At 34.4% G+C, this 12,500-nt stretch overlaps 1 protein-coding gene across 3 annotated transcripts in view; it reads right to left on the bottom strand.

Annotated features, from left to right (window-relative positions):
- The window catches only part of LOC137620534 (solute carrier family 49 member 4-like), a 46,907-nt gene that overhangs the window by 31,956 nt on the left and 2,451 nt on the right, over positions 1–12,500 (bottom strand). Inside the window, exons 2-9 of one of the 3 annotated variants that reach the window (XM_068350743.1) lie at positions 12,193–12,309; positions 10,800–10,939; positions 9,919–10,172; positions 9,536–9,648; positions 5,708–5,833; positions 4,993–5,122; positions 2,873–2,981; positions 1,157–1,343 (exon numbers count right to left, since the gene is read on the bottom strand). The exons of 1 other annotated variant lie outside the window; for it this stretch is intronic. In XM_068350743.1, the coding sequence (XP_068206844.1) occupies positions 1,157–1,343; positions 2,873–2,981; positions 4,993–5,122; positions 5,708–5,833; positions 9,536–9,648; positions 9,919–10,172; positions 10,800–10,939; positions 12,193–12,208 (1,075 nt within the window). In that variant the 5' untranslated portion in view covers positions 12,209–12,309. The remainder of the gene's footprint in view (positions 1–1,156; positions 1,344–2,872; positions 2,982–4,992; positions 5,123–5,707; positions 5,834–9,535; positions 9,649–9,918; positions 10,173–10,799; positions 10,940–12,192; positions 12,310–12,500) is intronic. One more of the 3 variants, XM_068350741.1, reaches the window with a different exon arrangement.

The following is a 12,500-nucleotide window of genomic DNA, read 5'->3' as shown; positions in this document are numbered from 1 at the left end:
ACGTAAATGTAATTATCCAAGTTGAGAGAGTTTTGCATTTGTTTTTTGTTTACGCCTCATTTTTAAAGTATCGTCGTTTTAACGTGTATTGAGAATAACAAAGGAGAGTAATCTGTTGACTGCCATATTCCTGAGGTCTAATAATAGCTTCCCTTAAATTAAAAAATGAAAAAAAAAACTCTTCCTATAGAATTGCAGTAATGCAACAGCTATATGACCAAGTGTTTAATAATACGTTGTTTATAAGATGTAATATTTCTGGTTGGAAGAATGAGAACCTGAAATAAAAACGTTCGATGGAAGGTATATTTATTGGTTACCGTTAATAATAGTAATGCAGTGCAGTAAAAAAAAAAAAAAAAAATGGCACATTTGATGAAAGCCATCAACTTTCACATTTACACTAGATAGAAAGAGTATTGTTTTGGCTAATATATATATGGAGATATAGTTTTGAAAAATACTCCTATTCTTTGTAGAATATAAATAGATTTTCCTTAATGAATATGTGGATATATACGCATACAGTTCAAATATTTTAGATGATACATGTAGAAGTGCCATTGTAAATAGAATCATATTTCGCTAGAAAATAATTCTATTTATTTATGGGCCAAGTAATCCAGCTTACGTCACCATCTCTTCAATACAGGTTATCGTTACCAGTTTTTGAATGGGTAGAACTTCAAAAGTTCAAAGTTGCACCAAATGTTTCTATGTTGAACAGGCTGACATAAGTGTTTTTATAGTAACTTTAGACAGTAACTTTATATTTAATAGTTACTTCTTTCATATTATTCCTTAGAACTGCAGTCTCTTTACCAGATTGTCTAATATTTTCAGGGCAATAAGCTAATCTAAAATGACAAATTTTTTTCAGTCATAGTTTTACATGAATCCGCACTAATTGATTCCTTTGACTTTCCTACATTCAGATCTCCTCAAATATATTCCCTTTGGCGTTTCCAAACCCATCCTAAATAACCGTTGTATCACAGAAAATATGCTCTTATATTTTCTTTATTCTAAAAGAAAATTAAATAATCTAGGGACACTGTTTCAACTAAATTTACCTCAGAAGTGATATTTAAAAAATTAAAGGCTGAAACCACAAGAGCCAAATTCATAAACAAAGCCGGGCACTTATTGTACTAACATTGACTGACGTTGATGCATCCCCAAGACAGCAGGAAAAACCAGTAGAAGAAGACAATGTTGCCGATCATTAGGAACATTAAGGAGACCCGTAGGTGGCCATATAGGATGTCGGTGATGCGACTGACCAAAAGCCCAAAGAGGGTAGAGCACAGCACTGCCAAGAATCCTATTCCCATTGCTTCGTCCTGTAGGATTAGGAAATGTATCAGTATATTCATGTTTTTGTAAATACTAGTATATTCATATACATTGACATGGGGACGTGAATCGACCGTATCTGGTATATATATGCTAACTTCTACATAGTTCTTAGATATACCATGTCTGATAATACATCCTAAATACTGTATGTCATATAGAAACCAAATCTATTAAGATTAAATGCTAACTGATGAAATGAAGTGCATTGCAAAAGCTTTGTGTAACGTGAACTAACCATTTCATAATTCTTGTTCAAGTCCAAGAAGTGCTGCATAAAACTTTAGTTAACCAAGTACAATAAAATATGCCTATTGGCGAATTATTCTTATATGAACAAGTCTACGTGTAAATGAAGCCAATTTTAATAAATAAATAATTCTAGGCATCTCGAATTTCCTTTTCTAAAGTTTAATTTTTCTGTACAATAATAGTTCTCTGTCCATTTCCGAGGACTGGGTTGCTTATATTTTAACTTTTTTGTATGTTGTTTTTTTATTATGTTTCCAGGCATGTTTGATAGTTACACGAAGGACAAGACTATATTCTAATCTAAGAGTAATTTTTTGATATCAGTAGTTAAAACAAAAACTAATGCTAGGACAGTATTGACAGCTGTCGTTTAAAACAAACAGGATGAGAATAATACTGTTTCAGTGATCAGTTCTTCACCCTTGGATAAGTCGAGATTCATGTAGTACTCTAATATGTTTGAAATTCAACGTCTGAAATGTTTAGGATGGAAGTATTTTCCAGTAGTGTGAGAGAGAGAGAGAGAGAGAGAGAGAGAGAGAGAGAGAGAGAGAGAGAGAGAGAGAGAGAGAGAGAGAGAGAGAGAGAATGAATGGTTCACCTTTTGTCTTGTCCGATTGATATTCAGGACCAGTTTGGGCGAACTGTTTTAGTATCTTTGATTGATTCATTACTAGGAATGCTGTTATTATTATTATTATTATTATTATTATTATTATTATTATTATTATTTATTGTACAGTTGGACACAGAAATTCCTAGCACACCTCGCTCTGAACAAGTGGGCCCTGTCACATTGTGCGGCTAGTTCTTCTTTATAACCCCGTCCACCACTTCTCTCCCTACACCATCCATTTGGTAACTCGCCATACAGTAAGGGTGTGACAGAGTGCATTTCCTCAAAGGTAGGTGTACCAGAAACTGGCCACGAATTCATAACTACAATTATAACAGACTCGGATGCTCATAAGCATAATGTAAGCCTTTGAAACAGTCAAGAGAACATTAAACACTTCATACAAGGGTAGACACCTCTCCACCACCATCAGTTCTATTTCCGTTGCCTTTGTTATGGAGGTCGCTATAAAGGCACACCAGCAGCATTAAAAACATTTGACATAATTCCAATGCATTTACTCCCTAATTTAAAACACTACTGTGCTAATGGATCGTTTTTTTTTTTTTATTATTATTTTCCGCTAAGGAATAATTCAGTTCACTTACATGTTAGCAAACACATTAGTATAGTTTTTGTAAGTATTACCTGCATTATTCCTATTTCTCCGAGGGAATAATTTAGAACTGTATACCACCCAGCCGGGACAGCTATGCAGAAGGCCATGGATATTGTTGTTAATCCGAAGTTAGGATTTCTGTAAAAAAATGAATGAATAAGAAAATGTAATTTGTCGACATAGTATTACTGAATTTTATACAAGAAAACTTATATATATATATATATATATATATATATATATATATATATATATATATATATATATATATATATATATATATATATATATATATGAATAGGAAACTTTCGGTCACTATTATATGGTGTCACAAACAAGACATATCATATTCATTGGCTATTTCTCCTCTCCATAAGGATGTAAATAACTATGGCTATAAGGATATAATTAACTATGAGCCTTGTACTCTAAAATTATTTCACTTGACATATTTCCTTCTTTCAAAGTAAATTACAGTTCGCTTACGGGCTTCCAACGCAAGAGCCCGTGTCTTGCGTAAGGTAAGGCAATCTTAACAGAGACAGACAGACATTACCAATGTAGTCTCCGCGGATGGAGTGAAATTTCTTTGAAACATCCAAAATCCGTGTAACTTCTTCTGTTTCCTAAATTGTTAACATGGCCATTCGCCATTGGTTAACCCTTTTATTATAACGCCATGTATCTCAATATTAATCACGCCTTCCTTAATTATATATTACTTTATAGAGGATATTATAATTTTTCTCCGGTTAATTTGAAACTTCAGGCATCCAAATTTTCATTATTTATTAAACTTCTACGTAAGAAATATTTCGAAAAATATAGTTTTACCTAAATTTCTAGAAAGAAATTTTGAATCTTGTATTTCTGGAAATATTTTGTATATATACTTAGTTTATTAAGCAACGTAACTCAATTTGTCTCCTAATAATTCTTTCATACGTCCTTGGTATCTGTACTGATGTCCAAGCTCTTTTGATTATTAATTCACCTAGTAACTGCAGGGTTTTCCCCTATTTGTAACTCACTACCTCAGTACCGATTGATATCCAAGCCACTATCTCGTGGCCATATGCCCCAAAGTCCATATAGTAATCCAAAGATAGGATTACACAACTAAAGAAATGATAATATTGAAAACTAACAATCAAATCTGCAAATGATAATAATATTGGTATGGTGATAATGATTATAATGATAAGAAGCTATCTGATGTGCATGCAACTTGATAGATTCTCTTACTATATTCAGAAATGGAATCTTCAATTGCACAAAATAGTGCTTATGTTGTGTTTTTATATGTTAGAAGTATCGAAAAGTCTGTTCACATCCCTTGATAAACTTCCTTAAGTTGCGTCCACACAGTCGGCGATTTGACAGGTATGAAAATATATTGATTCCAATAAAACCATTCCAAACAGTGTCTCCTGCTCTGTGGGAAAGGTCCCATTACAATCTGTATTTCAAAATCCAGCTTCGGTCTGCTCATGCCTGTACCTGCTGAGTTACCGCCTGTGTGGATAATGTCATAGACTACTTTTACTATTGGGATATTGTCATAGTCTATCTTCACTGTTGGGATAATGTCATAGACCACCTTCACTGTTGGGATATTGTCATAAACTACTTTTACTGTTGGGATAATGTCATAAACTACCTTCACTGTTGGGATAATGTTATAAACTACTTTTACTGTTGAGATAATGTCATAAACTACCTTCACTGTTAGGATAATGTCATTGACTACTCTCACTGTTGGGATAATGTCATAAACTACTTTTACTGTTGGGATAATGTCATAAACTACCTTCACTGTTTGGGTATTGCCATAGACTACCTTCACTGTTGGGATAATGTCATAGACTACCTTCTTTGTTGGGAAAATGTCATAGACTGCCTTCCCTGATGGTATGTCATAGACTACTTTTACTCTTGGGATATTGTCATAGTCTATCTTCACTGTTGGGATAATGTCATAGACTACCTTCATTGTTGGGATATTGTCTTAGACCATCTTCACTGTTGAGTGGAGTTTATGTTGTCCTCGTTCTTCCTGTCATGTTCACCATGAAATCGTCCTTCCCGTGTCAACAACCAGACTGATTTGTATCTTTTAACTGAGAGAAAAAATGCAAAAGGTAAATACCTGACAAGTTTACCAGCGCTGCCTTTGAGGTCTATCCGTTTCTTACTAGAAGAAACAGAAGGAGGGGTGGATGGCTTCTCTGGGAAGTATAAAGCTACTGTAACTAAACAGAATAAGGAAACTCCTACATCTGTTAATGAAGAAAAATAAGTCATTTTGAAAATATTTTGGTAAATTGTTTAAGATTTAAGTCATTTCCAATTTGCATCAACTAGGTAAAGTTTCTTTATCTGAATACTATATTAGTTTTATTAGGAAAAAAGTGATTTGATTCTTTGCATTTGCGTCATTGAGCAGCCTATGCTACTCGCTATGCATTGCTCCATCGCCCTAATTCAGTCTCGGTTCCACTATGTCACATTTTCAAATATTGTAGGCATTTTATTCCCTTTATGCAACTATCTAGAGCAGTTTTTGTTTTGTGATGATGGCATGATTACTCATTATTATAAGGTTGAAATGGGTGCCATTTTCTTGGCATATCAGAATTAACCTCCTGTTTTAATACGTACATTTGTTGGTTTTGTATTTTTATCTTCATTGTCGGTCATTTATCAATGTACAGGCAATTTCATCATAACATTTGGGTTATTCATTGGTTGTGTCTGATAAAAGCGATTAACTAGGTGTGGGAAAAATTATCGTACAACCTTCACCCCTATTTTGAATTTTGAATATAATTACCAAAATAGCTTTTAGTTTAGCATGCACTTACATATGTACAGAAGCCTGGCAATATCTGATCTTATCTCTTCCTTGTCAGCGTGTTTAGGAGATCTAACAATTAGAGGCTGCAGATAACTGCCGGCACTTCCTAGTAAGGTGATCAGCTGCCCACAACCTTAATGAAAAATACATTTGATAAGATAAATCATTCTGATATATATAGCAGTAGTAGATGTATTGATTTTGTTCTTATGAGCCGCAAATCTCAAGCTGAGAGGCATTTAATTAAAAGACAAAAAGCTTTTGAGGAATAACATAAAGTATATAGTCATATTTCACTTGTATTCTGAGACAAAATTTCAAGACAAAATATTTGGTTTTCTTCATGTTATTATGATTACCATAAACAAGTAAATTACAGAAAATGACAGTGTTATTATTATAATATTTATAATGATTACATTGTAGATTAACCACGAAAACTATCTTATTTCTAGACTTTCATTGGAATGTCACGAACGATTTGTTTTTGTAAATGTAAGTAAGATAATGGAACAAAACATAATTTAAGAGGTTAGATAGGTAGGGCACTAGGGTGTAGGTATGCAAGTTAAATACAGAACAGAACACAGTCTAATGTTGAAAGCAAAACACAATGCACATGGCTTATGTTGAAGGCGTAAGGCAATATGATACAAGGATTGCAGGCACTGTACAGTTAAAGGGGATGCTACCAAAATTAGTACTGTAATGCTAAAATGCAATAAACTTCATCTGGTTTATTACGTAGGATCTAGTTTTCCCCCGAGAGGGGCATTAATGATGATTAGTAACATCAATTTTTTTTTTTGTTACCATAAATTTCTCACCTTTTCCTTTCAAATTCTGTGTCGAACACGTTTAATAAACCAGCCAAGGTTACATGGTAGATTATCAAGAGAATGTGGTATCCTTATCTTTCCTTCGCTTTTATCTTTGATATTCATTATCATTACCTTCACTATTGTCTTTCCTTCAGTTGAAGTGACTATCATGGCGGGTACTTTTCCTTACAAGGTGCATTGGCTGTGCAATTTACTAAAGAGAGTTTCTCAACTGTATGTTATCCAATGCATGAATGCTTATTTCCATATTTATATAGATAATCTCTTTCACAGTGTTTTTATCATTATTGCAGTTATTTTTTACGTATAGGAAGTATATCTTTATTAATTCATTTTTCTATAATGCTGAGAAAAATCCTGAGGGTGTGCATTCTAGATCCAACTATTGTCGTGTTATATAACGCAATGTTTATTGACTAGATGTCGATATTAGTGACCTTGAAGTTACTTCTTGACAGTGCCATATTTCATCGTGTACTGGAACTTTGTTTTTGTTTTGTTTTTTCTAATGAGGCTGTCATCCAACCTCCTCGCCTCAGATTTAAATAAACCAACTATTCTCAAATGTGATGTTGATGTTAGGGAATGGGGAATGATAATGTGCACTAGGAAGGAGTTCCTAGCATCTCATAAAACCTGTGACCAATTATGGTGGTATGCTTATTGGTTCTAGTAATCGCTTATCCCTTTGGTCTTATAACCATTACTGTTAGACTTCTGATTAGGATTTCTAAACAGGCTTTAGTTTTTTAACCATTAAAACCTGTTTGGGTGGCCCTGATGTTTCTGTCTTTATAATGACTTTCAGCCAGGCTTGCCAGCAATTTTAAATGATCATCCAATGCAAATTGGTCACATTTTATAAGGAAGTTGATCTTACTTTTCTTATAAATATAAATTTCTTACTTATGCAGATGGCGCGATCCTCTTTATCAATCCAATTTACTAAATGTGGGGCTCGGGTTGTTGAATTTCTTCACGGAACTTTAGTTGAAATCAGCACCGGTTGCAAATTAATGTGGATGAAGTTTAGCCCTTTAAATCAAATCGCAATTGTCATTGGATCCAAGGAATTTGAAACCCAACCCTTCCCTGGTGTCTAATTTCCTACTAAGCTGCTCTCCTTTATGGGATTCTTGGAGTTGTAGCATTCTGCTTGTTAAGTTAGCATTGTAACTTGGCTTTGATTAATAATGATGATGATAGTAATAATGAAATTAATGGTGTCTCATCTGTTCTGCTACTATAAGTTTACTTATTGACTATGAAATGTTTGATTTGTAATTGATATTCATTATAACGGATCCCTTACAACCAACCGTGATGGAATAGCTAAGCGAGCAAGAGAGTAAGTACTACCATAAGCTTTACTCCTCAGAAAGACCTCGTTACCATCTTCGTGAAAGAGCAAATCAACACCCATCTCATCACTTTCCAGAGATCACAGCAGGCGAGGTGCGACTAGCTGTCAAGCAAATGAAGAAAGGGAAAGCACCGGGACCAGATAACATCACGTTAGACCTAATAGCAGATGCTGATGAGCCAATCCAGGTCAGACTGGCGCGACTCTTCAATGAATGTCTGAAGAAGAGCAAAACGCCAGAAGAGTGGAATAAAGCTATCCTCATTCTACTCTACAAAAAAGGCGACCCCAGGGACATGAACAACCAACGGCCAATCAGCCTCCTTAATGTTATTTATAAAATTTTCACCAAAGTTATTACCAACCGAATTATAGGAAAGCTTGATGAAAATCAGCCAAGGGAACAAGCGGGCTTTAGAAGAGGCTACTCCACAATTGACCATCTACAAACGTAAACCAAATCATTGAGAAAACAAATTAATATAAGATACAACTAGTGGTAGCATTTGTAGATTACACCAAAGCATTTGACTCGGTTGAAACTGAGGAGGTCATGTCAGCGCTGGAAGAACAGGGAGTTGACTCATTTTACATGACCATGCAACATCATTATTCGTCTCCACAAGGACTCTGAACCATTCCAACTCAAGAGAGGTGTCAGACAAGGTGACACTAGCTCACCCAAACTGTTTACTGCCTGCCTGGAGAGAGCTTTCCAACAACTCAACTGGCAAGAAAAAGGAATAAAAATAGATGGAGAATATCTAAGTCACCTAAGATTTGCTGATGACATCATTATCATTGCTCACACCAAAGAAGAGCTTCAACATATGCTCACCGAGCTAAATGAAGCAAGCAAATCAATTGGCCTCCACATGAACTTCCAAAAGACCAAAGTCATGAGCAATAAATATACTGAAAATGCAGATGACATACTTGAAATTGGAAACCAACAAATTGAGGAAGTGGACCACTACATCTACCTAGGACAACGAATCTCTCTACATGACGCCTGTAAAGAGAGCGAAATAAAAAGAAGAATAACCCTCGGTTGGCAAGCGTTTGGAAGAGCCAGTAGTGTTAAAAAATAAGAAGATTCCTATCATCTTAAAAAGGAAAGTCTCTGATCAGTGTATTCTCCCCACTGTCACCTATGGGGCCGAAACTTGGAATCTAACAAAAAAGCTTTCCCTTAAATTACGAACAATGCAGAGGGCACATGAGAGAATTATGCTAAACCTAACATGGAAGGATAGAAAAACAGCTAAATGGATACGTCAAAAAACTAAAGTAATGGATATCCTTGAAACCATTAGCAAGCTCAAATGGAACTGGCTGGGGCACATTGCCAGGATGACAGACAACCGATGGACATCACGAACAACCTTCTGGACACCCCGAGGATACACAAGAAACCGAGGAAGACAAAAAACCCGCTGGCGAGATGACTTAGACCAACATAAGCTACAGTGGCACAGAATAGCTTGCGATAGAAGTCTGTGGAGGAACCTGGGGAAGGCCTACATCCAACAAAGGACTTTTGAAGGCTGAAATGATGATAACCTAATGATGAAGTTTGCATAGCGATGATAATAATATTATGACACATCATTCACACCATGTAACTTGCCTGTGGCTGTCGTTCTCTCATCGGGAGGAAACCAGACAGCAGCTATCACAGGAGGAGCTGTCATAACTATGGGACCCGCTGCACCGTTCACGATGGCCCCTAGGTGGCACATCCTGTAAAAGTTTTAAGGCACTTATAACATCAACCAAAGGAACCGTCTATTATGTTTAGTTGTCCCTATTCCATTATAATTCGTATTTACGTTTTATCATGCTATGAATTCTTTAAGAATAATGCTTTCCAAAATTGTCTAGAATTTGAAAATATTTAGCATTTGGGAAATCATATTGATCAGGTAATTAAGTGTAATGGAATTAACACTGATTTTAATTTCATTCTCATTCAAGAGAATTCGTGCTACACAATGCTATATAAAAACTTACACTTTAACAACTGTATCTGAATGAAATAACATGGATATAGCCCTCATGGCTGTACTGGCGGTTACTAAGCCCGCTATGATAAGGACTCCTACTCGAATTCCTCTTTTATCCACAATCCAAACGCTGGGATATGCAGAAATTAGGAATGTAATTGTTCCCCAGTTAGCGAGCATGGCCACTGTGTCGGAACCAAATCCCTCGAAAGCAGTGTCCACACTGTCGCTTAAGGGACCCCACAAGTTCCACTGCAGACACTAAAATGAAGGAAGAATCTTAATATACAAATAAATGTAGATTCTAAATGATGTGATCAAACATGGAGCAGTTACCTTTGCCAATGAGTTCTCCTATAAGTTAGCACTCAATCCACTAAAAACATTTGCAATTCCAGCTTTTACATGTTTATAAACTATTATGTATATAATATGTTGAAAATTGATCCTTTGGAAACCCATTATATGAAAATATATCACTAAAACAACGTTAAATCGTATGTATATATTTGTTCCATATGACACCTAGATTCAGTAGCCTACGTTGACCATAAAGAGCAGCTTTCGATAATCTAAATGTTAAAAGTACATGAAACATTAACTTTATAATCTGTCTTAAAACATAGAAGAGATGGCCTAATTAACAAGACATTTGAATTAGATCGTCATCAGTAATAAATTGATAACTATATGAGATGCTCATGTATCTGTATTGACGAAAACGTTTTTTGCTTAGTTGAATTTCGACTATGTAATAACTGTTAACGTTTTATTGCTACATTATCTAGGTTGCCATATCTTGTAATTTTTTATACATAATAGTACATCGATGGGTGACGGTGGTCAAGTTCATTACTGGAAGAAGGCTAGAGAGGGTTATTATCCTACCTGGAAGAAAGCTAAAAAGGAGTATATTCCCAAAATCCAAAATCGTTTTTTGTAGACTTTGAAGTGTTGATGGATTTCTTCGTCTTGTGGGCATTTTATCTCTGTGTCGTGTATTTCTTCAGCATCATTGTCATATCTTGCTGTGAATCATTAAAAATTGGTAAACAAATTTATGTGTATACACACACACACACACACACACATATATATATATATATATATATATATATATATATATATATATATATATATATATATATATATATATATGTGTGTGTGTGTGTGTGTGTGTGTGTGTGTGTATATATATATTGTATATATATGATTTTTATCAATAGTATGGATATAAAGATATGCATATATCGACTATATATATGTATGCATGTAAGTATGCATATATATATATATATATATATATATATATATATATATATATATATATATATACATACATACATACATACATGCATTCGTTTATTTCTGAAAAATCATAATCAGATAAACAAGAATGTTTGTTACAGTCGATACTGTAAACACTGCATAAAAAACGTGTCATAATCAAAACATGAATCAGATTTCATGTAGGCAATAGATTAGTAATGACAAGATAACACCGTTCTCGAGTCACTTGGGGTTTAATCAGATCTTCAAAACAGCCTTGATAAGATTGCAACGAATAATAAATTATGAAATTAGAGTCGTAGGTCATTTGATAATGGGGAAATTACAAATGTAGTAAGGAAAATAATAGCGTATTTTGATGGCATACAAGGAATTTGAACTTTTTTCATCAGCAGTCGTCTCTGCACTATGAAAAGTAAATGGGAATTCCCTAGAATAAAGCAGTGCACATTATTTTGAATAAATATCTAGTTGGTACATCTGAAAGCCATATAAAATACAATAAAATTCATTCACATATCTAAATTGTCCAAAGAATGTAGTTATGTGAATTCTGCTTGGTACTTTACGTACGAGTCTGTCTGTATACATGTGCATGTTCAAATTTTTCTCCTAATATTTAGGTTACTCATATACTTCTTTCACAATTTTTAATACTTCCTGTTTATCTGCATCGCCCATGTTTTGTCTTAAAATTTCAATATTGGAGATCTTACCTTACTAAAGATATCCATTGCTAATATTTTTTACATGGAATAGTTTAGCTTAACTGAGTTATATATATTTGACATGAATTTTCAACCGATTTGTCATAGATATCTCTACTCTGCCTACAGTTTCCAATCATATCTGAAATTTACATGTTTTCCATGATTTTAGAATTCACTCTGACATTTATTAATTTTCCGTTAACCAGTTATCAGACCTGGGAAATCCTATAGATTTTAGTTATAACAAAATAAAAATCAACTTTTTGTTAGTTTCAACTTACCTGCGATATTATCCATGATTTATATGAAGCTTTCAGTAAAGGAGCGACCAATGACGCAACCGTAAGTTCAGACAGTATATATTGCAATGGAAATCGAGGTCACGATCCGTTCTGCGTCTTTGTAAGAAAGAGAAAAACAAGAAAGGTAATCTACACTTTCAGTAGTTTCAGCCTGATGCTTAATTATCTCTGCTCGTTTGTGTTGTAGTTGAATAATGGGAGGAATCTGTAACTTTATTTATTTTCCTTGGTTGTGTAATGGTACGTAGAAGGTAATTAATTACCATTTTTCCATCGTTTTTTTTATT

The sequence above is a fragment of the Palaemon carinicauda genome, chromosome 27, assembly GCF_036898095.1.
Source record: "Palaemon carinicauda isolate YSFRI2023 chromosome 27, ASM3689809v2, whole genome shotgun sequence".
In the NCBI taxonomy this organism is placed as follows: domain Eukaryota; kingdom Metazoa; phylum Arthropoda; class Malacostraca; order Decapoda; family Palaemonidae; genus Palaemon; species Palaemon carinicauda.
Note: the sequence above shows the minus strand (reverse complement) of the source record. Positions and strands in the feature narration are given on the sequence as shown.